General features: G+C 62.8%; 4 protein-coding genes across 4 annotated transcripts; 2 read left to right on the top strand and 2 right to left on the bottom strand.

Moving 5' to 3' along the window:
* Positions 1 to 4,376: 4,376 nt before the first annotated feature.
* On the top strand, positions 4,377 to 5,561 carry COCSUDRAFT_59732 (hypothetical protein; the record flags this gene model as incomplete). The annotated part of the gene is made up of 4 exons (XM_005643728.1): positions 4,377 to 4,392; positions 4,656 to 4,789; positions 4,818 to 5,119; positions 5,342 to 5,561. 4 exons carry the CDS (start codon positions 4,377 to 4,379, stop codon positions 5,559 to 5,561), a joined length of 672 nt encoding a protein of 223 aa, XP_005643785.1.
* A 30-nt stretch (positions 5,562 to 5,591) lies between these two features.
* Positions 5,592 to 6,059, top strand: COCSUDRAFT_59731 (hypothetical protein; the record flags this gene model as incomplete). The annotated part of the gene is made up of 2 exons (XM_005643727.1): positions 5,592 to 5,815; positions 5,915 to 6,059. 2 exons carry the CDS (start codon positions 5,592 to 5,594, stop codon positions 6,057 to 6,059), a joined length of 369 nt encoding a protein of 122 aa, XP_005643784.1.
* A 2,324-nt stretch (positions 6,060 to 8,383) lies between these two features.
* COCSUDRAFT_59729 (hypothetical protein) lies at positions 8,384 to 9,214 on the bottom strand (the record flags this gene model as incomplete). The annotated part of the gene is made up of 1 exon (XM_005643726.1): positions 8,384 to 9,214. The coding sequence occupies one exon, from the start codon at positions 9,212 to 9,214 to the stop codon at positions 8,384 to 8,386; it is 831 nt and encodes a 276-aa protein (XP_005643783.1).
* A 3,857-nt stretch (positions 9,215 to 13,071) lies between these two features.
* On the bottom strand, positions 13,072 to 14,071 carry COCSUDRAFT_59727 (hypothetical protein; the record flags this gene model as incomplete). Its single annotated transcript, XM_005643725.1, has 2 exons — positions 13,072 to 13,240; positions 13,992 to 14,071. 2 exons carry the CDS (start codon positions 14,069 to 14,071, stop codon positions 13,072 to 13,074), a joined length of 249 nt encoding a protein of 82 aa, XP_005643782.1.
* Positions 14,072 to 25,377: the final 11,306 nt, after the last annotated feature.

The following is a 25,377-nucleotide window of genomic DNA, read 5'->3' as shown; positions in this document are numbered from 1 at the left end:
TCGACCAGATACACACACCCACCACATTGGAGGCGGGGATAGGCAGGAGGCATCATGTCCAAGGTCCTAGACACCCGCTCAGGTTCAAGGGTGGATACTGGGGTTGGAAACCCTAAACCCTTCAGATAGCCTTCAATGAACTACTGTGAATGGTGAGGAGGACAGACACTAAGGCAGAAGGCCACGGATGACAGGCCAAGGGGATTGTTGGGGCTGCTGGTGAGACAGAAACATCGGAGGATCACTGGAAAACTATTGATAGCCTAAAGCCCTGGGCAGGGTGGTCTTCTGTAAGCTTGCGCCAACGCTCTGGCTCTCCGGCACGGTACTCCACAGGTAGCGGGGCGCACGATGGATCCGTCTGGCCGAGGGATACCCAAGGGGTGAGCCGCGCAAACACGTCCGGTGGTGGGCGAGGCCACCGGCACTGGGTGGCGAGGCCAGTGCCCCAGGGGTGAAGGAGGCACCCCCGGGGCCGTGTTGGGCCGAGCTCGACAGGTCCCTCGACCAGTGGAAGCACGTGACTCGGAGCCCCATTCCGCGCTGGCAAAGGTTAGAGGTAGGAGAGGCGCAAAGCTTCTGGTAGGCAATCTGTGGTCCCAGGGCTCTAAGGCAAAAGGGGTCTCAGACAAGGAACGACAGGCCGGGCTTTGCCGGGGTGGGATCGGGACTGGTGAAAGGTTAGTCATCCGTGCCTGACTATGGTATGACGAAGGCTCTTAGCGCCCATGTGCCCAGAGCACCTATCGCAAAGGCCCCCCTAAGAGAGGGTGTGAGTTCAACACAAGAATCGACACGAGCGGGTGTCATGGCAGAAGGCCAAATGAGAGCATGGTCATACAGATAGCCAAGTTAGAGCCGTGGCCGGCTGGGTACAGTGAATGGTGGATCGGAAGCGTCACGCTGGAAGCGGCACGGGATGCTGGGCACTCCAGTGGATGACTGGTTGCGCGCCCGGCAGCTCCTCCAGCGCGCAGAGGACCGCGCGGTGGCACCATCGCGCCGCAAACTGCTCCCTGGTGATCATCGGGTCGCGTCCGCGAAGCCAGTCGCTGAGCACACCTGCTGTCTGCCGGACGTTGACGGTCGCGAGCCGCCAATCGGCAAGCAGGGCCTTCTTGCAGGAAGACAGGATGCGAGCCGCAACCGCTCCGGGGGTGATCGCCGCCGCATCTGGCTGGTGGCGGCCGCGCTGATATGCTGCCCACAGCTGACAGATTGTAGCGAGCCGCAGGCGATCCCAGAGCTGCCTGAGCTGCCGCGGCGGTCCCCAGATCCTGGTGTCATCGGCGAGAAGAAGGTCGGCGCTGCGCGGTGGCGCGTCGTCTCCGGTCACCGCGGCCCATGTCGCTGCGAACCAGTCCCACACCCCGGCGGCGAGAGGGCAGATGATGAAGACATGGGTGAGTGTGGCCAGCTGACCTGCACAGCTCGGATGCGGGCAAACGTGACCGGCGGGATCGGCGCGGTGGACGTGACGCGCGAAGCCGCCGACGAAGAGCTGGCCATGCAGCAGCCTCCACGCTGTCACGCGCTGCCGCCGGTCCAGATGGGAAGCGTGCACCACTTGCCACACATGAGCCCAAGGTGCTGATGGGTCTGCTGTGACAGCAGCAGCAGGATCAACAGTGACATCTGCTCCCTGTGGCACTGGTGAAGGGCCCGCTGGCGCGCCCGCAGGCCCGCCGCGGTCCCGCAGCGGAACCGGACGTGGTTGCGGCGCAGCCATCCAGATCGCCCAGGAGGAGGGATCAGGCTGCCCTCGAGGCCTTTTGCCTAAGACCTGCGACGCGGTACCAGCAGCTGCAGCCCTGGCCTCCCATCGCGCCTCGAGCGCCCGAAGGCCGCTGCGCTGATCATCTGTGGTATCAGCCCAGATGGCTGGTCGCAGCGGGCCCGCCGGGCTGGCCTCCCCCTTGCTGATCCTGTGAAGCACCTGTCGCCGCGCGGTGGCCTCCCTCACCACAAACTCATGTGCCGGCCGCGTGCCGAGCCCCCAAGCCTGAGGGTCCTGTACCTGGGATCCCCAGAGGCCAAAGAAGTATAGTGTGGGCGGCGGTGGTGGCAGTGGCTCCGGCAGCTGCTGCTCCCACTCCAACTGCTCCCCTGGCTGCTGCTCCACCTGCAGGTGCTGCTCTGGGTGCAGCTGCTCCGCGTGCTGGCGCTGCTGACGTGTGCCGCTGCGTGGATGCCAGGGCCTGGTGATGTCCCAGTGCTGAACCAATGCAGGCTGCGCGGCCGGAGGAAGGAAGGCGTGCATGGCTGCAACGCCTCCGTCCACTGGCACAAGGGCTCCTGTGCTGCTTACTGTGTGGCTGAGAAGGTAGGTGCTACCTTCGGCTGTGCGAGACCAGACGCGGCGATCCGACGGGTCCGGAGATGCGCACCACATAGCGGCCGGTGGCTGCACCTGGATTAGCGCTCTCCAGGCTGCTGGCAAGGCAGCCAGAAGGATGGGCACGCGCTCTCGCACCATCCGAACCGGATGCTCCGGGCCGCGCACGACATCGCGCAGGTGGCTGATCCTGACCAGGCCAAGCCTGGCCCAGTCCTCCCAGGCAAAGGGCTGCCTGACTGCATCCGTGAGCTCCCTGTTGAAGAACAGTGGCTCACCCATGACTGCGTCGTAGCCGATCGCTTCCGGCTTCCGCAGGTGATGGGGCCGCAGCTGCTGGTAGGCATGCAGGTACTGCCGTACGCGCTGCGGGGCCTCCACATGCTTCGCTGCAAAGGTGGAGAAGAGCAGGAATCTTCCCAGCTGCCAGATGTGCTGCCGCCGCGCTGACACCGTGCCGGGTTCCTGCGCTGCCAGCCAGGCTGTGCTCCTGTACAGCCAGTGGTCGAAGTAGGCCTTCCAGGCCAGCTGTTCCGGCTCCAACAGCCTGCCCACCACCTTGGCCTGGAGAGCCAGGATCTGGGCCTTGATGTCCACCAGCGCGATGCCGCCGTGTGCGGCCGCGCGGAAGCAGACGTCCTTGCTTGGGAACAGCGCCGCCGCTGCGCCAGGGGTCACCGGCCGGTTCGCCGCAACGAAAGTGTGGATGGCTCTGCAGAGCCTCTGTAGCAAGTCTTGTGGCACCGGTATGAAGGTGGCATGGTAGGTGACCATGGAGGCCAGCACCTGTTTTGCGACGTACGCTCGGCCCAGCAGGCTGAGTCTGAAGCCGGACCAGCGGGCGATGCGGGCCTCCACCTTCTCAATGATGGCTGTGTATAGGGCTGTGGCAGCTGCAGCTGGCTGGGTGGACAAGGGAATGCCCAGGTGCTTGACGCCGTCGCTCGAAGCCGCGAAGGTGACCCCCGTGACTGGATCGGGCCCGGCGAGATGGCTGAGGCTGCCAAGCCCTAGGGCCTGGCTCTTGCTGCGCTGCAGCCTGGCTCCTGTGGCTGCGCAGTGGAGGCCCACGCTGGCCCCCAGCACGATCTGAGCATCCCGGGGAGTCCGCGCGTGCACGCTGGTGTCGTCCGCATGCTGGTGCATGACTGGTGCTGGCTCCCCTGAAGGCAGTCTGATGGGCTGGAAAGCTAGCTGGCCTGCAAGCATCCTGGCATGCGCGGCCATCGGCTGCGCGGCAAGCACAAACAGCAGCGGCGAGAGGGGGCTTCCCTGGAATCGGCTTTGCCGGGGTGGGATCGGGACTGGTGAAAGGTTAGTCATCCGTGCCTGACTATGGTATGACGAAGGCTCTTAGCGCCCATGTGCCCAGAGCACCTATCGCAAAGGCCCCCCTAAGAGAGGGGGGCCTTTCATGTCTGTTCCACCACTGGTTGCCCGCACATCCATAACTGCCTACCAGTGATTGATGATTGCCTGCTTTGCTGTGACCCCTGCCTCCAGCTGCAAGCCCTAGGCTTGCCCCGTGGGTCCTCCAACGTCACCTCAGCGGTGTTGCGTTGCCGGCGGGCTGGAGTGCGCCTCTGGGGATGAGGTTACCCTCTGGTGCTTGGGACATGTCCATCGCTAGGCGCCTTTCTGTTGCCTTTCTGTGGTATGCCTTCATGCTTGCGCTTCTCTTCGGTATCGCCTTATCCTCCTGCGGGAGTGCTCTGCGTGCCCCAACTCTCACAGGTTTCCCCAAATATCCTATTGCATGCGTGCTGGGAAGCGTGCGATTGGCACCTATGTAATAGCGGGGGCTCCCCCTTAAAAAAAAAAAAAAAAAAAAAAGAGAGGGTGTGACCGTATTAACGTGCCTTTCATGTCTGTTCCACCACTGGTTGCCCGCACATCCATAATTGCCTGCCAGTGATTGATGATTGCCTGCTTTGCTGTGACCCCTGCCTCCAGCTGCAAGAGCCCTAGACCTGCCCCGTGGGTCCTCCAACGTCACCTCAGCGGTGTTGCGTTGCCAGCGGGCTGGAGTGCGCCTCTGGGGATGAGGTTACCCTCTGGTGCTTGGGACATGTCCATCGCTAGGAGCCTTTCTGTTGCCTTTCTGTGGTATGCCTTCATGCTTGCGCTTCTCTTAGGTATCGCATTATCCTCCTGCGGGAGTGCTCTGCGTGCCCCAACTCTGACAGGTTTCCCCAAATATCCTATTGCATGCGTGCTGGGAAGCGTGCGATTGGCACCCATGTAATAGCGGGGGCTCCCCCTTTAAAAAAAAAAAAAAAAAAAAACCAGTCCCTGTGGCTGGCGTGTCCTGATCCTGTAGAGCGCCGGGTCTGGTCGCGCACAGCTGCAGGGCACTACCATACAGCCAGCAGCACAGGCGCCCTCGTGCCAGGAGATGACGGAGCACAGGAGTCCCAGCCAGCAGCGGCCCTGTGGCTGGCATGTCCTGATCCGGTAGAGCGCCGGGTCTGGTCGCGCACAGCTGCAGGGCACGACCAGCTCAGCCATACAGTCAGCAGCACAGGCGCCCTCGTGCCAGCAGATCGACGGAGCACAGGCTGGTCAGCACTCGTTGCCCCCTGCGACCGCGCAGCCGACGTTGGTACAGCACTGGGACATCACTAGGCCCTGGCACCCGCGCACCGGGAAGCGCCAGCAGCCTGGAGCACAGGAGCAGGAGGAGGACGCTCTGGTGCCCCCGGCCGCAGCAGCCACGCTGAACCTCTTCGGCCTCAAGGGCAGCCAAATCTTGGATTGGCTGCCCCAAGCATGGGAACTCGGCCTGTGGGCCGGCACATGAGTTAGTGGTCAGGGAGGCCACCACGCGCCGCCAGGTCCTCCACAAGATCAGCAAGGGAGAGGCCCGGGAGGCACCTCAGCACAGATGCTCTTCCTTGCAGGGTGCCCGTGCGCAAGGACAAAACTGAGCGGAGCCCGCTCACCTATTATCAGTCTGGATGGCTGGCCAGTCCAGTTGAGATGCAACAAAAGCCGACTTCCTGACAGCACCGCTTCTGTGTTCGTCCATTTTCTCCACCAGCGCGCGTGCCTCAAAATCCCACCGGGTTTCGAGTCGCGCTCCACCACCGGCCGCATCGCCAAGCATGCAGCTGGCCATCGCCGCTCGGAACGCGCCAGGCTTTCAGCCCACGGACTGGTGGCGGCTGCAGCAGCAGCAGCAGCGGCGGGCGCAGGAGCAAATGACACACAGGCACTCCAGGACTGATAGCCCACCGGCACGGCTGCCCTCGCCGCAATGAGGCGCCAGCACTTGCCCTCCTGCGTCTTCTCAGCCTCAACGTCAACGGCTGGGACAAGACAAGCGGCGCTGCATCTGGAGAGGGACAGTAGGATATTATCCTCCTCCCGGAGACCCACCGCAACTCTGCAGAGGAAGGGGCAGCGGGTGGTCCCCAACGGGCTCCGCTGCAACTGGAGCGGGCCCGCTTTCTGGACCGCTACACCTCCCAGTCTCGCAGCGTAGCGGTCCTTTTCAGGGCCACATACCGCACATCAGACATCAAAAGTGCGTAGCAGCAGCGCATCAGGCCCCACTCTCCTTGTAATCTTCACATTCAGCGCCCAGCCGTACACAGTTCAACGCATTTACGCGCCCGCAGCGGCAGCGGAGCAGCCGCACTACAACACGCAGGAGCTGCTTACCAGCTTGCCAGTACACAGGCACCGGGTGGGTGGGGACTTCAACTGCATCTCTGGCCAGTAGGACATGCTGGACCTGGACAGCCCTGCCAGCAGACGCTAGGAGTGGAGTGGCCTGCAGCATGTCGAGACAGATCACCACCTCTACGATGTCGGGCGAGACCTCCACCCCAGCAGGCGTGCCTTCACCCACATATTCACCTCAGGCCAGTCAGCAGCGCGGCTGGATCGCTGGCTGATATTGGTGCCGCTGCGCGCCAGAGTCAGCCAGGAGCCGCGCGCGATCAGCCAGCACACTAAATGCGGCTCGTGGAGACTGAGCATCAGCTCTACGATGTCTGGCGTGACCTCAACCCCAGCAGTCGTGCCTTCACCCACGTTGCCACCACAGGTCAGTCAGCTGCCCGGCTCGACCGCTGGCTGGTCTCGGAGACGCTGCGGGCGCGGGTCAGCCGGGAGCCGCGAGCGATCGGGCAGGTTCTTGGTTATCCAGGAGACCACCTGGGGGTCAGCCTGAGCCTTACAGCTCCAGCCAGCACACTGTATGGCTCTGCAGCCTGGAGGCTGCCCCTTCATCTTCTGGACGATCAGCCGTTCTGCGATCGCGTTACGGCAGCGATTCCGGAGTATCTTGCCGCACACCCGCTCGGAGAGGGCGTCACGCAGGGCAGCAGGTGGGTGGAGTTGAAGAGGCAGGTCAAAGATATGGCCATGCAGCGTTCCTGGGCTCTCGCAGCGGAGCGCCGGGCCTCTCAGCGGGCTCTGGAGTCTGACAGCCGCGCAGCACTCGCGGCGTTCACCCGGCGGCCCGCACCAGACACCCTTCTGGCATGGCAGGATGCCCACCAGCTTCTGCAGGGCCTCAATGTTTTTTTTTTTTTTTTTTTTTTAAAAGGGGAAGCCCCCGCTATTACACAGGTGCCAGTCGCACGCTTCCCAGCACGCATGCAATAGGATATTTGGGGAAACCTGTCAGAGTTGGGGCACGCAGAGCACTCCCGCAGGAGGATAATGCGATACTGAAGAGAAGCGCAAGCATGAAGGCATACCACAGAAAGGCAACAGAAAGGCTCCTAGCGATGGACATGTCCCAAGCACCAGAGGGTAACCTCATCCCCAGAGGCGCACTCCAGCCCGCCGGCAACGCAACACCGCTGAGGTGACGTTGGAGGACCCACGGGGCAAGCCTAGGGCTTGCAGCTGGAGGCAGGGGTCACAGCAAAGCAGGCAATCATCAATCACTGGCAGGCAATTATGGATGTGCGGGCAACCAGTGGTGGAACAGACATGAAAGGCACGTTTATACGGTTGGCCGACAGGGATGGAACAGGATCGCGTTCGGACCCATTACCACTAGGTGCCGCTCGGGGCTGGCAATGTGACCCTAAACTATGCCTCAATCTGCCAGCAAGGTGGGGCACAAGCAAACGGTGGCATATGGGAGATATGAAGCCGCAAATGAGGCGAAAAACAGGTAGGCTGGTGAGAACTCGACCAGATACACACACCCACCACATTGGAGGCGGGGATAGGCAGGAGGCATCATGTCCAAGGTCCTAGACACCCGCTCAGGTTCAAGGGTGGATACTGGGGTTGGAAACCCTAAACCCTTCAGATAGCCTTCAATGAACTACTGTGAATGGTGAGGAGGACAGACACTAAGGCAGAAGGCCACGGATGACAGGCCAAGGGGATTGTTGGGGCTGCTGGTGAGACAGAAACATCGGAGGATCACTGGAAAACTATTGATAGCCTAAAGCCCTGGGCAGGGTGGTCTTCTGTAAGCTTGCGCCAACGCTCTGGCTCTCCGGCACGGTACTCCACAGGTAGCGGGGCGCACGATGGATCCGTCTGGCCGAGGGATACCCAAGGGGTGAGCCGCGCAAACACGTCCGGTGGTGGGCGAGGCCACCGGCACTGGGTGGCGAGGCCAGTGCCCCAGGGGTGAAGGAGGCACCCCCGGGGCCGTGTTGGGCCGAGCTCGACAGGTCCCTCGACCAGTGGAAGCACGTGACTCGGAGCCCCATTCCGCGCTGGCAAAGGTTAGAGGTAGGAGAGGCGCAAAGCTTCTGGTAGGCAATCTGTGGTCCCAGGGCTCTAAGGCAAAAGGGGTCTCAGACAAGGAACGACAGGCCGGGCTTTGCCGGGGTGGGATCGGGACTGGTGAAAGGTTAGTCATCCGTGCCTGACTATGGTATGACGAAGGCTCTTAGCGCCCATGTGCCCAGAGCGCCTATCGCAAAGGCCCCCCTAAGAGAGGGTGTGAGTTCAACACAAGAATCGACACGAGCGGGTGTCATGGCAGAAGGCCAAATGAGAGCATGGTCATACAGATAGCCAAGTTAGAGCCGTGGCCGGCTGGGTACAGTGAATGGTGGATCGGAAGCGTCACGCTGGAAGCGGCACGGGATGCTGGGCACTCCAGTGGATGACTGGTTGCGCGCCCGGCAGCTCCTCCAGCGCGCAGAGGACCGCGCGGTGGCACCATCGCGCCGCAAACTGCTCCCTGGTGATCATCGGGTCGCGTCCGCGAAGCCAGTCGCTGAGCACACCTGCTGTCTGCCGGACGTTGACGGTCGCGAGCCGCCAATCGGCAAGCAGGGCCTTCTTGCAGGAAGACAGGATGCGAGCCGCAACCGCTCCGGGGGTGATCGCCGCCGCATCTGGCTGGTGGCGGCCGCGCTGATATGCTGCCCACAGCTGACAGATTGTAGCGAGCCGCAGGCGATCCCAGAGCTGCCTGAGCTGCCGCGGCGGTCCCCAGATCCTGGTGTCATCGGCGAGAAGAAGGTCGGCGCTGCGCGGTGGCGCGTCGTCTCCGGTCACCGCGGCCCATGTCGCTGCGAACCAGTCCCACACCCCGGCGGCGAGAGGGCAGATGATGAAGACATGGGTGAGTGTGGCCAGCTGACCTGCACAGCTCGGATGCGGGCAAACGTGACCGGCGGGATCGGCGCGGTGGACGTGACGCGCGAAGCCGCCGACGAAGAGCTGGCCATGCAGCAGCCTCCACGCTGTCACGCGCTGCCGCCGGTCCAGATGGGAAGCGTGCACCACTTGCCACACATGAGCCCAAGGTGCTGATGGGTCTGCTGTGACAGCAGCAGCAGGATCAACAGTGACATCTGCTCCCTGTGGCACTGGTGAAGGGCCCGCTGGCGCGCCCGCAGGCCCGCCGCGGTCCCGCAGCGGAACCGGACGTGGTTGCGGCGCAGCCATCCAGATCGCCCAGGAGGAGGGATCAGGCTGCCCTCGAGGCCTCTTGCCTAAGACCTATATTTCTCCGATGTTTCTGTCTCACCAGCAGCCCCAACAATCCCCTTGGCCTGTCATCCGTGGCCTTCTGCCTTAGTGTCTGTCCTCCTCACCATTCACAGTAGTTCATTGAAGGCTATCTGAAGGGTTTAGGGTTTCCAACCCCAGTATCCACCCTTGAACCTGAGCGGGTGTCTAGGACCTTGGACATGATGCCTCCTGCCTATCCCCGCCTCCAATGTGGTGGGTGTGTGTATCTGGTCGAGTTCTCACCAGCCTACCTGTTTTTCGCCTCATTTGCGGCTTCATATCTCCCATTCCCCTTTTTTTTTTTTTTTTAAAAAAAAATCTCCCATATGCCACCGTTTGCTTGTGCCCCACCTTGCTGGCAGATTGAGGCATAGTTTAGGGTCACATTGCCAGCCCCGAGCGGCACCTAGTGGTAATGGGTCCGAACGCGATCCTGTTCCATCCCTGTCGGCCAACCGTATAAACGTGCCTTTCATGTCTGTTCCACCACTGGTTGCCCGCACATCCATAATTGCCTGCCAGTGATTGATGATTGCCTGCTTTGCTGTGACCCCTGCCTCCAGCTGCAAGCCCTAGGCTTGCCCCGTGGGTCCTCCAACGTCACCTCAGCGGTGTTGCGTTGCCGGCGGGCTGGAGTGCGCCTCTGGGGATGAGGTTACCCTCTGGTGCTTGGGACATGTCCATCGCTAGGAGCCTTTCTGTTGCCTTTCTGTGGTATGCCTTCATGCTTGCGCTTCTCTTCAGTATCGCATTATCCTCCTGCGGGAGTGCTCTGCGTGCCCCAACTCTGACAGGTTTCCCCAAATATCCTATTGCATGCGTGCTGGGAAGCGTGCGACTGGCACCTGTGTAATAGCGGGGGCTTCCCCTTTTAAAAAAAAAAAAAAAAAAAAAAGACCTGCGACGCGGTACCAGCAGCTGCAGCCCTGGCCTCCCATCGCGCCTCGAGCGCCCGAAGGCCGCTGCGCTGATCATCTGTGGTATCAGCCCAGATGGCTGGTCGCAGCGGGCCCGCCGGGCTGGCCTCCCCCTTGCTGATCCTGTGAAGCACCTGTCGCCGCGCGGTGGCCTCCCTCACCACAAACTCATGTGCCGGCCGCGTGCCGAGCCCCCAAGCCTGAGGGTCCTGTACCTGGGATCCCCAGAGGCCAAAGAAGTATAGTGTGGGCGGCGGTGGTGGCAGTGGCTCCGGCAGCTGCTGCTCCCACTCCAACTGCTCCCCTGGCTGCTGCTCCACCTGCAGGTGCTGCTCTGGGTGCAGCTGCTCCGCGTGCTGGCGCTGCTGACGTGTGCCGCTGCGTGGATGCCAGGGCCTGGTGATGTCCCAGTGCTGAACCAATGCAGGCTGCGCGGCCGGAGGAAGGAAGGCGTGCATGGCTGCAACGCCTCCGTCCACTGGCACAAGGGCTCCTGTGCTGCTTACTGTGTGGCTGAGAAGGTAGGTGCTACCTTCGGCTGTGCGAGACCAGACGCGGCGATCCGACGGGTCCGGAGATGCGCACCACATAGCGGCCGGTGGCTGCACCTGGATTAGCGCTCTCCAGGCTGCTGGCAAGGCAGCCAGAAGGATGGGCACGCGCTCTCGCACCATCCGAACCGGATGCTCCGGGCCGCGCACGACATCGCGCAGGTGGCTGATCCTGACCAGGCCAAGCCTGGCCCAGTCCTCCCAGGCAAAGGGCTGCCTGACTGCATCCGTGAGCTCCCTGTTGAAGAACAGTGGCTCACCCATGACTGCGTCGTAGCCGATCGCTTCCGGCTTCCGCAGGTGATGGGGCCGCAGCTGCTGGTAGGCATGCAGGTACTGCCGTACGCGCTGCGGGGCCTCCACATGCTTCGCTGCAAAGGTGGAGAAGAGCAGGAATCTTCCCAGCTGCCAGATGTGCTGCCGCCGCGCTGACACCGTGCCGGGTTCCTGCGCTGCCAGCCAGGCTGTGCTCCTGTACAGCCAGTGGTCGAAGTAGGCCTTCCAGGCCAGCTGTTCCGGCTCCAACAGCCTGCCCACCACCTTGGCCTGGAGAGCCAGGATCTGGGCCTTGATGTCCACCAGCGCGATGCCGCCGTGTGCGGCCGCGCGGAAGCAGACGTCCTTGCTTGGGAACAGCGCCGCCGCTGCGCCAGGGGTCACCGGCCGGTTCGCCGCGACGAAAGTGTGGATGGCTCTGCAGAGCCTCTGTAGCAAGTCTTGTGGCACCGGTATGAAGGTGGCATGGTAGGTGACCATGGAGGCCAGCACCTGTTTTGCGACGTACGCTCGGCCCAGCAGGCTGAGTCTGAAGCCGGACCAGCGGGCGATGCGGGCCTCCACCTTCTCAATGATGGCTGTGTATAGGGCTGTGGCAGCTGCAGCTGGCTGGGTGGACAAGGGAATGCCCAGGTGCTTGACGCCGTCGCTCGAAGCCGCGAAGGTGACCCCCGTGACTGGATCGGGCCCGGCGAGATGGCTGAGGCTGCCAAGCCCTAGGGCCTGGCTCTTGCTGCGCTGCAGCCTGGCTCCTGTGGCTGCGCAGTGGAGGCCCACGCTGGCCCCCAGCACGATCTGAGCATCCCGGGGAGTCCGCGCGTGCACGCTGGTGTCGTCCGCATGCTGGTGCATGACTGGTGCTGGCTCCCCTGAAGGCAGTCTGATGGGCTGGAAAGCTAGCTGGCCTGCAAGCATCCTGGCATGCGCGGCCATCGGCTGCGCGGCAAGCACAAACAGCAGCGGCGAGAGGGGGCTTCCCTGGAAGACGCCGGCGGCCACCGGGAAGGCATCGGTGTGCCAGCCGTTGAAGGCCACTCGCGCGGTCGTGCCGGAGTGCAGAATGTGCACCCACCGCTGCACACCGGGCCCGAAGCCCACCGCAGCCATGCACCGCTCAATCCAGGCCCTGTCAAGGCGATCGAAGGCCTTCTCGAAGTCCAGGAAGACCTGCACGCCTGGCTGGTGTGTGGCCTCCAGGTAGCTGATCTCCTCCAGGTGTGCCAGCACGTTGTCCCCCGCCCAGCGCTTAGGCAGGAAGCCTGTCTGTGTGGCATCCACCACCTGATTCAGCAGCGGTGACCGGAGACGACGCGCCACCGCGCAGCGCCGACCTTCTTCTCGCCGATGACACCAGGATCTGGGGACCGCCGCGGCAGCTCAGGCAGCTCTGGGATCGCCTGCGGCTCGCTACGATCTGTCAGCTGTGGGCAGCATATCAGCGCGGCCGCCACCAGCCAGATGCGGCGGCGATCACCCCCGGAGCGGTTGCGGCTCGCATCCTGTCTTCCTGCAAGAAGGCCCTGCTTGCCGATTGGCGGCTCGCGACCGTCAACGTCCGGCAGACAGCAGGTGTGCTCAGCGACTGGCTTCGCGGACGCGACCCGATGATCACCAGGGAGCAGTTCGCGGCGCGATGGTGCCACCGCGCGGTCCTCTGCGCGCTTGAGGAGCTGCCGGGCGCGCAACCTGTCATCCACTGGAGTGCCCAGCATCCCGTGCCGCTTCCAGCGTGACGATTCCGATCCACCATTCACTGTACCCAGCCGGCCACGGCTCTAACTTGGCTATCTGTATGACCATGCTCTCATTTGGCCTTCTGCCATGACACCCGCTCGTGTCGATTCTTGTGTTGAACTCACACCCTCTCTTAGGGGGGCCTTTGCGATAGGTGCTCTGGGCACCTGGGCGCTAAGAGCCTTCGTCATACCATAGTCAGGCACGGATGACTCACCTTTCACCAGTCCCGATTCCCACCCCGGCAAAGCCCGGCCTGTCGTTCCTTGTCTGAGACCCCTTTTTGCCTTGGAGCCCTGGGACCACAGATTGCCTACCAGACGCTTTGCGCCTCTCCTACCTCTAACCTTTGCCAGCGCGGAATGGGGCTCCGAGTCACGTGCTTCCACTGGTCGAGGGACCTGTCGAGCTCGGCCCAACACGGCCCCGGGGGTGCCTCCTTCACCCCTGGGGCACTGGCCTCGCCACCCAGTGCCGGTGGCCTCGCCCACCACCGGACGTGTTTGCGCGGCTCACCCCTTGGGTATCCCTCGGCCAGACGGATCCATCGTGCGCCCCGCTACCTGTGGAGTACCGTGCCGGAGAGCCGGAGCGTTGGCGCGAGCTTACAGAAGACCACCCTGCCCAGGGCTTTAGGCTATCGATAGTTTTCCAATGATCCTCCGATGTTTCTGTCTCACCAGCAGCCCCAACAATCCCCTTGGCCTGTCATCCGTGGCCTTTTGCCTTAGTGTCTGTCCTCCTCACCATTCACAGTAGTTCATTGAAGGCTATCTGAAGGGTTTAGGGTTTCCAACCCCAGTATCCACCTTTGAACCTGAGCGGGTGTCTAGGACCTTGGACATGATGCCTCCTGCCTATCCCCGCCTCCGATGTGGTTGGGTGTGTGTATCTGGTCGAGTTCTCGCCAGCCTACCTGTTTTTCGCCTCATTTCCGGCTTCAAATCTCCCATATGCCACCGTTTGCTTGTGCCCCACCTTGCTGGCAGATTGAGGCATAGTTTAGGGTCCCCTTGCTAGCCCCGAGCGGCCCCTAGTGGTAATGGGTCCGAACGTGATCCTGTTCTATCCCTGTCGGCCGACCGTATTAACGTGCCTTTCATGTCTGTTCCACCACTGGTTGCCCGCACATCCATAATTGCCTGCCAGTGATTGATGATTGCCTGCTTTGCTGTGACCCCTGCCTCCAGCTGCAAGAGCCCTAGACCTGCCCCGTGGGTCCTCCAACGTCACCTCAGCGGTGTTGCGTTGCCAGCGGGCTGGAGTGCGCCTCTGGGGATGAGGTTACCCTCTGGTGCTTGGGACATGTCCATCGCTAGGAGCCTTTCTGTTGCCTTTCTGTGGTATGCCTTCATGCTTGCGCTTCTCTTAGGTATCGCATTATCCTCCTGCGGGAGTGCTCTGCGTGCCCCAACTCTGACAGGTTTCCCCAAATATCCTATTGCATGCGTGCTGGGAAGCGTGCGATTGGCACCCATGTAATAGCGGGGGCTCCCCCTTTAAAAAAAAAAAAAAAAATGGCTGCGGTGGGCTTCGGGCCCGGTGTGCAGCGGTGGGTGCACATTCTGCACTCCGGCACGACCGCGCGAGTGGCCTTCAACGGCTGGCACACCGATGCCTTCCCGGTGGCCTCCGGCGTCTTCCAGGGAAGCCCCCTCTCGCCGCTGCTGTTTGTGCTTGCCGCGCAGCCGATGGCCGCGCATGCCAGGATGCTTGCAGGCCAGCTAGCTTTCCAGCCCATCAGACTGCCTTCAGGGGAGCCAGCACCAGTCATGCACCAGCATGCGGACGACACCAGCGTGCACGCGCGGACTCCTCGGGATGCTCAGATCGTGCTGGGGGCCAGCGTGGGCCTCCACTGCGCAGCCACAGGAGCCAGGCTGCAGCGCAGCAAGAGCCAGGCCCTAGGGCTTGGCAGCCTCAGCCATCTCGCCGGGCCCGATCCAGTCACGGGGGTCACCTTCGCGGCTTCGAGCGACGGCGTCAAGCACCTGGGCATTCCCTTGTCCACCCAGCCAGCTGCAGCTGCCACAGCCCTATACACAGCCATCATTGAGAAGGTGGAGGCCCGCATCGCCCGCTGGTCCGGCTTCAGACTCAGCCTGCTGGGCCGAGCGTACGTCGCAAAACAGGTGCTGGCCTCCATGGTCACCTACCATGCCACCTTCATACCGGTGCCACAAGACTTGCTACAGAGGCTCTGCAGAGCCATCCACACTTTCGTCGCGGCGAACCGGCCGGTGACCCCTGGCGCAGCGGCGGCGCTGTTCCCAAGCAAGGACGTCTGCTTCCGCGCGGCCGCACACGGCGGCATCGCGCTGGTGGACATCAAGGCCCAGATCCTGGCTCTCCAGGCCAAGGTGGTGGGCAGGCTGTTGGAGCCGGAACAGCTGGCCTGGAAGGCCTACTTCGACCACTGGCTGTACAGGAGCACAGCCTGGCTGGCAGCGCAGGAACCCGGCACGGTGTCAGCGCGGCGGCAGCACATCTGGCAGCTGGGAAGATTCCTGCTCTTCTCCACCTTCGCAGCGAAGCATGTGGAGGCCCCGCAGCGCGTACGGCAGTACCTGCATGCCTACCAGCAGCTGCGGCCCCATCACCTGCGGAAGCCGGAAGCGATCAGCTACGACGCAGTCATGGGTGAGCCACTGTTCTTCAACAGGCAGCTCACGGATGCAGTCAGGCAGCCCTTTGCCTGGGAGGACTGGGCCAGGCTTGGCCTGGTCAGGATCAGCCACCTGCGCGATGTCGTGCGCGGCCCGGAGCATCCGGTTCGGATGGTGCGAGAGCGCGTGCCCATCCTTCTGGCTGCCTTGCCAGCAGCCTGGAGAGCGCTAATCCAGGTGCAGCCACCGGCCGCTATGTGGTGCGCATCTCCGGACCCGTCGGATCGCCGCGTCTGGTCTCGCACAGCCGAAGGTAGCACCTACTTCCTCAGCCACACAGTAAGCAGCACAGGAGCCCTTGTGCCAATGGACGGAGGCGTTGCAGCCATGCACGCCTTCCTTCCTCCGGCCGCGCAGCCTGCATTGGTTCAGCACTGGGACATCACCAGGCCCTGGCATCCACGCAGCGGCACACGTCAGCAGCGCCAGCACGCGGAGCAGCTGCACCCAGAGCAGCACCTGCAGGTGGAGCAGCAGACAGGGGAGCAGTTGGAGTGGGAGCAGCAGCTGCCGGAGCCACCGCCACCACCGCCGCCCACACTATACTTCTTTGGCCTCTGGGGATCCCAGGTACAGGACCCTCAGGCTTGGGGGCTCGGCACGCGGCCGGCACATGAGTTTGTGGTGAGGGAGGCCACCGCGCGGCGACAGGTGCTTCACAGGATCAGCAAGGGGGAGGCCAGCCCGGCGGGCCCGCTGCGACCAGCCATCTGGGCTGATACCACAGATGATCAGCGCAGCGGCCTTCGGGCGCTCGAGGCGCGATGGGAGGCCAGGGCTGCAGCTGCTGGTACTGCGTCGCAGGTCTTAGGCAAGAGGCCTCGAGGGCAGCCTGATCCCTCCTCCTGGGCGATCTGGATGGCTGCGCCGCAGCCACGTCCGGTTCCGCTGCGGGACCGCGGCGGGCCTGCACGCGCGCCAGCGGGCCCTTCACCAGTGCCACAGGGAGCAGATGTCACTGTTGATCCTGCTGCTGCTGTCACAGCAGACCCATCAGCACCTTGGGCTCATGTGTGGCAAGTGGTGCACGCTTCCCATCTGGACCGGCGGCAGCGCGTGACAGCGTGGAGGCTGCTGCATGGCCAGCTCTTCGTCGGCGGCTTCTCGCGTCACGTCCACCGCGCCGATCCCGCCGGTCACGTTTGCCCGCATCCGAGCTGTGCAGGTCAGCTGGCCACACTCACCCATGTCTTCATCATCTGCCCTCTCGCCGCCGGGGTGTGGGACTGGTTCGCAACGACATGGGCCGCGGTGACCGGAGACGACGCGCCACCGCGCAGCGCCGACCTTCTTCTCGCCGATGACACCAGGATCTGGGGACCGCCGCGGCAGCTCAGGCAGCTCTGGGATCGCCTGCGGCTTGCTACGATCTGTCAGCTGTGGGCAGCATATCAGCGCGGCCGCCACCAGCCAGATGCGGCGGCGATCACCCCCGGAGCGGTTGCGGCTCGCATCCTGTCTTCCTGCAAGAAGGCCCTGCTTGCCGATTGGCGGCTCGCGACCGTCAACGTCCGGCAGACAGCAGGTGTGCTCAGCGACTGGCTTCGCGGACGCGACCCGATGATCACCAGGGAGCAGTTCGCGGCGCGATGGTGCCACCGCGCGGTCCTCTGCGCGCTTGAGGAGCTGCCGGGCGCGCAACCTGTCATCCAATGGAGTGCCCAGCATCCCGTGCCGCTTCCAGCGTGACGATTCCGATCCACCATTCACTGTACCCAGCCGGCCACGGCTCTAACTTGGCTATCTGTATGACCATGCTCTCATTTGGCCTTCTGCCATGACACCCGCTCGTGTCGATTCTTGTGTTGAACTCACACCCTCTCTTAGGGGGGCCTTTGCGATAGGTGCTCTGGGCACCTGGGCGCTAAGAGCCTTCGTCATACCATAGTCAGGCACGGATGACTCACCTTTCACCAGTCCCGATTCCCACCCCGGCAAAGCCCGGCCTGTCGTTCCTTGTCTGAGACCCCTTTTTGCCTTGGAGCCCTGGGACCACAGATTGCCTACCAGACGCTTTGCGCCTCTCCTACCTCTAACCTTTGCCAGCGCGGAATGGGGCTCCGAGTCACGTGCTTCCACTGGTCGAGGGACCTGTCGAGCTCGGCCCAACACGGCCCCGGGGGTGCCTCCTTCACCCCTGGGGCACTGGAATCGCCACCCAGTGCCGGTGGCCTCGCCCACCACCGGACGTGTTTGCGCGGCTCACCCCTTGGGTATCCCTCGGCCAGACGGATCCATCGTGCGCCCCGCTACCTGTGGAGTACCGTGCCGGAGAGCCGGAGCGTTGGCGCGAGCTTACAGAAGACCACCCTGCCCAGGGCTTTAGGCTATCGATAGTTTTCCAATGATCCTCCGATGTTTCTGTCTCACCAGCAGCCCCAACAATCCCCTTGGCCTGTCATCCGTGGCCTTTTGCCTTAGTGTCTGTCCTCCTCACCATTCACAGTAGTTCATTGAAGGCTATCTGAAGGGTTTAGGGTTTCCAACCCCAGTATCCACCTTTGAACCTGAGCGGGTGTCTAGGACCTTGGACATGATGCCTCCTGCCTATCCCCGCCTCCGATGTGGTTGGGTGTGTGTATCTGGTCGAGTTCTCGCCAGCCTACCTGTTTTTCGCCTCATTTCCGGCTTCAAATCTCCCATATGCCACCGTTTGCTTGTGCCCCACCTTGCTGGCAGATTGAGGCATAGTTTAGGGTCCCCTTGCTAGCCCCGAGCGGCCCCTAGTGGTAATGGGTCCGAACGCGATCCTGTTCTATCCCTGTCGGCCGACCGTATTAACGTGCCTTTCATGTCTGTTCCACCACTGGTTGCCCGCACATCCATAATTGCCTGCCAGTGATTGATGATTGCCTGCTTTGCTGTGACCCCTGCCTCCAGCTGCAAGAGCCCTAGACCTGCCCCGTGGGTCCTCCAACGTCACCTCAGCGGTGTTGCGTTGCCAGCGGGCTGGAGTGCGCCTCTGGGGATGAGGTTACCCTCTGGTGCTTGGGACATGTCCATCGCTAGGAGCCTTTCTGTTGCCTTTCTGTGGTATGCCTTCATGCTTGCGCTTCTCTTAGGTATCGCATTATCCTCCTGCGGGAGTGCTCTGCGTGCCCCAACTCTGACAGGTTTCCCCAAATATCCTATTGCATGCGTGCTGGGAAGCGTGCGATTGGCACCCATGTAATAGCGGGGGCTCCCCCTTTAAAAAAAAAAAAAAAAAAAAAAAAGGCTTGCATCTGGAGGCAGGATCCATAGCCAGTGGCAAGCATGCTGCAAAGTGCAAATCAAGGCAGGCAGGCAAGCCCAAACAGCATAGCATGACAAGGCATCACAAGGCGTCACATGCACACAGCAGAGAGTATCTATCCAATGCACACTTCACGTAGCGAATTCAAAAAGCTTCGGCCTGTGCTCAGAGAGCGCTGCACAGTTGAAGCTCTGCTGGAGCACAAACTGCCTAAGACAACACAACGTCTGTCTGCAACAGCGTCCCTCTACCCGGAGCTATTTAGGCAGAGGCCAAAGTACGAATTCAAACGGGACATAATCTGAACTGTGATTCTACAGCCTGCAGCTGAGAACCCTGAGCTCCCTCTCCACCATCTGGATGATCAGCCGTTCTGCAATGCGCATAAAAGCGGAGATCCAAGCGTATCTCTCGCCACACACCCCCTCGGAGACGGAGTCACGCGGGGCAGCCGCTGGGTGGACCTCAAGAGGCTGAACGACATCGCCTTGCAGCGATCCTGGGCCATAGCGGCAAAGCGCAGGTCAGTGCGGCGGGATCTTGAGTCCGATAGCCGGGCAGCATTCGCAGCCTACGAGTGCACATCCACCGTGGAGACCCTGCGGTTATGGCAGGAAGCTCACCACCTGCTGCAGGCCACACAGAGGCAGCAAAGAGCGCAGCGCTGCAGGCAGCGATCGTGTGGCCCTTCTATGAGAAGCAGTCCATAAGCAGTCCAGAAGCAGTCCAGCAGTCAGAGAACATCAGAGAAGAGTCACACCGATCAGTTGCATCACATCGATTTCACACGATTTCTCCACCGATACACCAGCATCTTCAAGTTTCTCACTTGCATTGTGTAGAGAATGTTCACAGCTTTCGATCGATACCCCACTTGCCTACTTTTGTGCGTATTTACTCATTTCGACCACGACACAGTTGCCATCCCGCGAGCTCACACGTCCGGATAGCCTCCAATGTAGCTTTTTTTCAGCCACTATCATCATCGACAATATATATACATATTTTACGCGAATGTTACCCGTCTCCACTGGACCAGATGCGCACAGCCACCTTCCTCACTCTACACTAGCGACTAACACTTTTCCACTATCCCCATGGTTACTCGCTGCGGGACATATATTATGGGATTCGATGTTGTTCTCCTGAATTCTTGAAACAGTTGTGCCTGTACTTTATGCATTTCAACCACCAAACCATTCCACATACTGACAACCAGTGGTAGCTAAACAGGGTTCAGGGGCAGGAGGGAAGTGTCACAAGGGAGGAAGAGTGCGGGGAGGAAATAGGGGCAGGGGAAAAGGTCACACGAGCCTCTTTTGTAGGCTTCCCGAGGGGTTTTCAAGGCCTTTAGTAGGGAGCTGCCACAGCTCTTGAACAAGGCCCCAAGACCTCCTCGGCGGACGGTGGACGCCCTAAAGAGCTAATCAGCAGGAGCAATCAGCACAGGGGAGCACAAGGTAGTAGAGAGGAGCACAGCAGCAGCAGCAGCAGTTGCCCAGCAACTTGGGTCCCCCACCTGGCCAGCCTGATCAGCACGATGCAGACTGTCAAGTCATGGCAGTTGGAGCCTCAGAGAGCCCTGGATGCCCATGCGTTGAGCACTCCCCGGCCAAGGCTTCTCCGGCCGCGGCCAGACCGGTGGGGGGACAGCGAGCCACTCCTACTGGCTGCGTTGGGCCAGCTTGAGCTGCAGGAGGAGGTTCCTTATGGCAGCCCGGAGCGCATGCAGCTGGAGCTAAAGGTCACCAGAGGAGTAATCGCTCACTTCGCGCCGCATGTCGGGGGAGTCAAGCAGCGAGGATCGCCCGGCGCAGCTGACAGCTGCGTGGAGCTCTGGTTTGACACGGTCCCGGCAGCAGCTGCGGCGCGGCATGCGGCAGCGGAGGACCAGCTTGTCCGGCTGCGTGCAGTGCCGGGCAGCGGAGACGTAGCGGTGCCGGTGCAACTCACTGCTGGGCGGTTCCACTGCCAGCACACCTGCATCATCATCCACGGGCTGCCGTACGAGTACTGCAGAAAGGGTCTCACTCAGACCCTTCTGGACTGTGCTGGCTGCCCCAGGGACACATACGTTGTTCGCGGCGAATTCCTCGGCGACCTGCCAGGACCGTTGGCAGTGGGCACCCATGGCGTCGGCAACGGGAATGCGTGCCTTGCATACATCCAGACGCCGGATGAGGACCGGCACTTGGGCCGCTTACCAAAGCGGTTCTTCATCGACGGTGACACCCGGATCAATATCACGCGGCCGGGGCAGCTGCGGCAGCCCAGCCAGCCATCCTCCTTCCAGTCGCAGCGCTTAGCTCCGGAGCCGTCGCGCCGCTCAGGGCCTCGACCGATCCGTCAGCGGCAGCGCGCTGCGCAGGCCCACACGCGCACTGCAGCCGCGGCGCAGCGGACACAGCCAGCACCCAGTGCCCAGTTGCAGCAGCTGGAGGCCCGCGTACAAGCCAGCCGCGCGCCCGGTGGCGACCGCTCTGGCCTGGGTGCGTCTGGCTCCATCAGTGTAGCGCGATTAGGCCCGCGTTTTCGCCCCGCTGGAGACACGCAGCCGCTTACTCCGATGGACTGCACCCCTCCGCGAAGTGCACAGGTCTTCCCTGCTGCTAGACAGGCACTGACAGACATGGAGGAAGACACGCCGCCGCCGCCACCGCCGCCGGTACCGATGGAGTGGGAGACACAGGCATACTCGGTGCCGCAGCGAGAGTTGCGACGCAGGATATCGCGCGTGCGCGATAAAGGTGCAGCCACCCCCATGGATTGGGATCTGCCTCACACCGAGGATCCACCCCAGACGGCTCACCGTCGCCCTCCGCACCTGGACCTCAGCGGCGTCCCGGTTGAGCGTATTGAGGAGTGCCTGGAGTGGCTGGCAGGGCATACACACTTCTCCCCCGCAGACAGCGCGGCAGCGATTCGCCGGCTGCACAGCGATGCACCACTCGCGCTCGTGTCGGGAGGGGATGCACCAGCAGATAGGGAGCTGCGGCACCAGCTCCTCTGCGATGCTCTGCGTCGCATCCATGGAGCAGACAGCTTGCCGGACGACTCGTACGGCTTGCCGGCTCTGACACCGGAGGACCTAGCGCAGCCGGCAGAGGTCCCAGCAGCACCCATTGCACGTCAGCAGGGGAGACCCACCGTCCCGCCGGGCTTTGAGTCGCGAGCAGCCGCAGCGCGCGCAGCGCAGCGTGCGGCGCAGATCGCACTAGCGGGACTGCCGGCTCCGTGGCGCTCAGCGCGTACGCGGCATCAGCCTACAGAGTGGTGGCTACAGCAGCAGGGGCAACAGCAGGAGCGGCAGCGGGTAGAGCACAGGATTTCCAGGAGCATTCGCAGTGGGGGCCCGCCGGCACGGCGGCCCTCGCAGCCATGACTCGCTCCCGATCGCCCTCACTGCGCCTTCTCAGCCTCAACGTCAACGGCCTCAGGGACAGAGACAAGAGGCGCTGCCTCTTCAACCTTCTGGAGCGCGACAGGTGGGACATCATCCTCCTTCAGGAGACCCACCACAGCTCTACAGAGGAGGGGACAGCATGGGCGCAGGAGGGGCCTGCCGGGCTTCGCTGCAATTGGAGCGGGCCCGCATTTTGGTGCCACTTCACCTCCCAGTCACGCGGCGTAGCGGTCTTACTAAGACCCACAGCCTCCACAGCAGCCATCACGGTGCGTCACTGCAGCACCACCGGACGCACCCTACTAGTGGACTTCACTTATTGTGGCCAGCCCTACACGGTAGCTTCCGTGTACGCGCCTGCGGCCGCAGCGGAGCGACAGCAGTATTATACACAGGAGCTGCTGCCCAGCCTTCCAGCAGCACGTTGCCTTCTGGTGGGAGGGGACTTCAACTGCATTGCAGGCCAGCAGGACATGGCCGCCGGGCAGCCCGGTCAGCGGACGCATGGATATTGGACCGGCCTGCGGCTCGTGGAGACTGAGCATCAGCTCTACGATGTCTGGCGTGACCTCAACCCCAGCAGTCGTGCCTTCACCCACGTTGCCACCACAGGTCAGTCAGCTGCCCGGCTCGACCGCTGGCTGGTCTCGGAGACGCTGCGGGCGCGGGTCAGCCGGGAGCCGCGAGCGATCGGGCAGGTTCTTGGTTATCCAGGAGACCACCTGGGGGTCAGCCTGAGCCTTACAGCTCCAGCCAGCACACTGTATGGCTCTGCAGCCTGGAGGCTGCCCCTTCATCCTCAGGACGATCAGCCGTTCTGCGATCGCGTTATGGCAGCGATTCCGGAGTATCTTGCCGCACACCCGCTCGGAGAGGGCGTCACGCAGGGCAGCAGGTGGGTGGAGTTGAAGTGGCAGGTCAAAGATATGGCCATGCAGCGTTCCTGGGCTCTCGCAGCGGAGCGCCGGGCCTCTCAGCGGGCTCTGGAGTCTGACAGCCGCGCAGCGCTCGCGGCGTTCACCCGGCGGCCCGCACCAGACACCCTTCTGGCATGGCAGGATGCCCACCAGCTTCTGCAGGGCCTCAATGTGGAGGCAGCTAAGGGGGCAGCACTCCAGGCTGGGATCGTATGGCAGTTCTACGGTGAGCAGTCCACCTTCTGGTTCCACCACCTGGCCCGGGAGCGGCAGGGCCGCACAGAGTTGATGGCCCTCAGGACAGGTCCAGCCCCTGACAGCCCACGGGTTGTCCTGGATCACCCAGCCGGCAGAGATCGGGGCGGCGCGGTGCTGCGGGAGTACTACAGTGGCGACGAAGCGGCAGGCCTCTTCGCGGCGCAGCCGGTGTCGCTGGCAGCCCAGGATGAGCTGCTGCAGGCAGTGGACAAGCGTTTGTCCCCTCAGGCAGCTGCAGCGGCAGAAGGAGAGCGCGGTGATGGCAGCGTGTCGGTCGCAGAGCTGGAGACTGCCCTCCGGAGCCTGCCGCGCGGCAAGGCACCGGGCTTGGATGGCCTGCCATATGAGTTCTACCTGCGCTTCTGGCCTGTGGTAGGGCTGGAGCTGGCAGGGATGCTGCAGGAAGCTTTCGGCGGCGGCGGGGAAGCGGCGCTGCCGCCACCGCTGACGCAGGGGCGTATCACTCTCTTGTACAAGGGGAAGGGGGCAGACAGGGAGTCTCCAGCCAGCTACAGGCCCATCACGTTGCTCAACACCGACTACAAGCTCGCGGCGCGGGCGATCGCCAGCCGGATCGGGCCGCTGCTGAATCAGGTGGTGGATGCCACACAGACAGGCTTCCTGCCTAAGCGCTGGGCGGGGGACAACGTGCTGGCACACCTGGAGGAGATCAGCTACCTGGAGGCCACACACCAGCCAGGCGTGCAGGTCTTCCTGGACTTCGAGAAGGCCTTCGATCGCCTTGACAGGGCCTGGATTGAGCGGTGCATGGCTGCGGTGGGCTTCGGGCCCGGTGTGCAGCGGTGGGTGCACATTCTGCACTCCGGCACGACCGCGCGAGTGGCCTTCAACGGCTGGCACACCGATGCCTTCCCGGTGGCCTCCGGCGTCTTCCAGGGAAGCCCCCTCTCGCCGCTGCTGTTTGTGCTTGCCGCGCAGCCGATGGCCGCGCATGCCAGGATGCTTGCAGGCCAGCTAGCTTTCCAGCCCATCAGACTGCCTTCAGGGGAGCCAGCACCAGTCATGCACCAGCATGCGGACGACACCAGCGTGCACGCGCGGACTCCTCGGGATGCTCAGATCGTGCTGGGGGCCAGCGTGGGCCTCCACTGCGCAGCCACAGGAGCCAGGCTGCAGCGCAGCAAGAGCCAGGCCCTAGGGCTTGGCAGCCTCAGCCATCTCGCCGGGCCCGATCCAGTCACGGGGGTCACCTTCGCGGCTTCGAGCGACGGCGTCAAGCACCTGGGCATTCCCTTGTCCACCCAGCCAGCTGCAGCTGCCACAGCCCTATACACAGCCATCATTGAGAAGGTGGAGGCCCGCATCGCCCGCTGGTCCGGCTTCAGACTCAGCCTGCTGGGCCGAGCGTACGTCGCAAAACAGGTGCTGGCCTCCATGGTCACCTACCATGCCACCTTCATACCGGTGCCACAAGACTTGCTACAGAGGCTCTGCAGAGCCATCCACACTTTCGTCGCGGCGAACCGGCCGGTGACCCCTGGCGCAGCGGCGGCGCTGTTCCCAAGCAAGGACGTCTGCTTCCGCGCGGCCGCACACGGCGGCATCGCACTGGTGGACATCAAGGCCCAGATCCTGGCTCTCCAGGCCAAGGTGGTGGGCAGGCTGTTGGAGCCGGAACAGCTGGCCTGGAAGGCCTACTTCGACCACTGGCTGTACAGGAGCACAGCCTGGCTGGCAGCGCAGGAACCCGGCACGGTGTCAGCGCGGCGGCAGCACATCTGGCAGCTGGGAAGATTCCTGCTCTTCTCCACCTTTGCAGCGAAGCATGTGGAGGCCCCGCAGCGCGTACGGCAGTACCTGCATGCCTACCAGCAGCTGCGGCCCCATCACCTGCGGAAGCCGGAAGCGATCGGCTACGACGCAGTCATGGGTGAGCCACTGTTCTTCAACAGGCAGCTCACGGATGCAGTCAGGCAGCCCTTTGCCTGGGAGGACTGGGCCAGGCTTGGCCTGGTCAGGATCAGCCACCTGCGCGATGTCGTGCGCGGCCCGGAGCATCCGGTTCGGATGGTGCGAGAGCGCGTGCCCATCCTTCTGGCTGCCTTGCCAGCAGCCTGGAGAGCGCTAATCCAGGTGCAGCCACCGGCCGCTATGTGGTGCGCATCTCCGGACCCGTCGG

This window comes from Coccomyxa subellipsoidea (assembly GCF_000258705.1).
Source record: "Coccomyxa subellipsoidea C-169, whole genome shotgun sequence".
Classification (NCBI taxonomy): Eukaryota; Viridiplantae; Chlorophyta; class Trebouxiophyceae; family Coccomyxaceae; genus Coccomyxa; species Coccomyxa subellipsoidea.
Note: the sequence above shows the minus strand (reverse complement) of the source record. Positions and strands in the feature narration are given on the sequence as shown.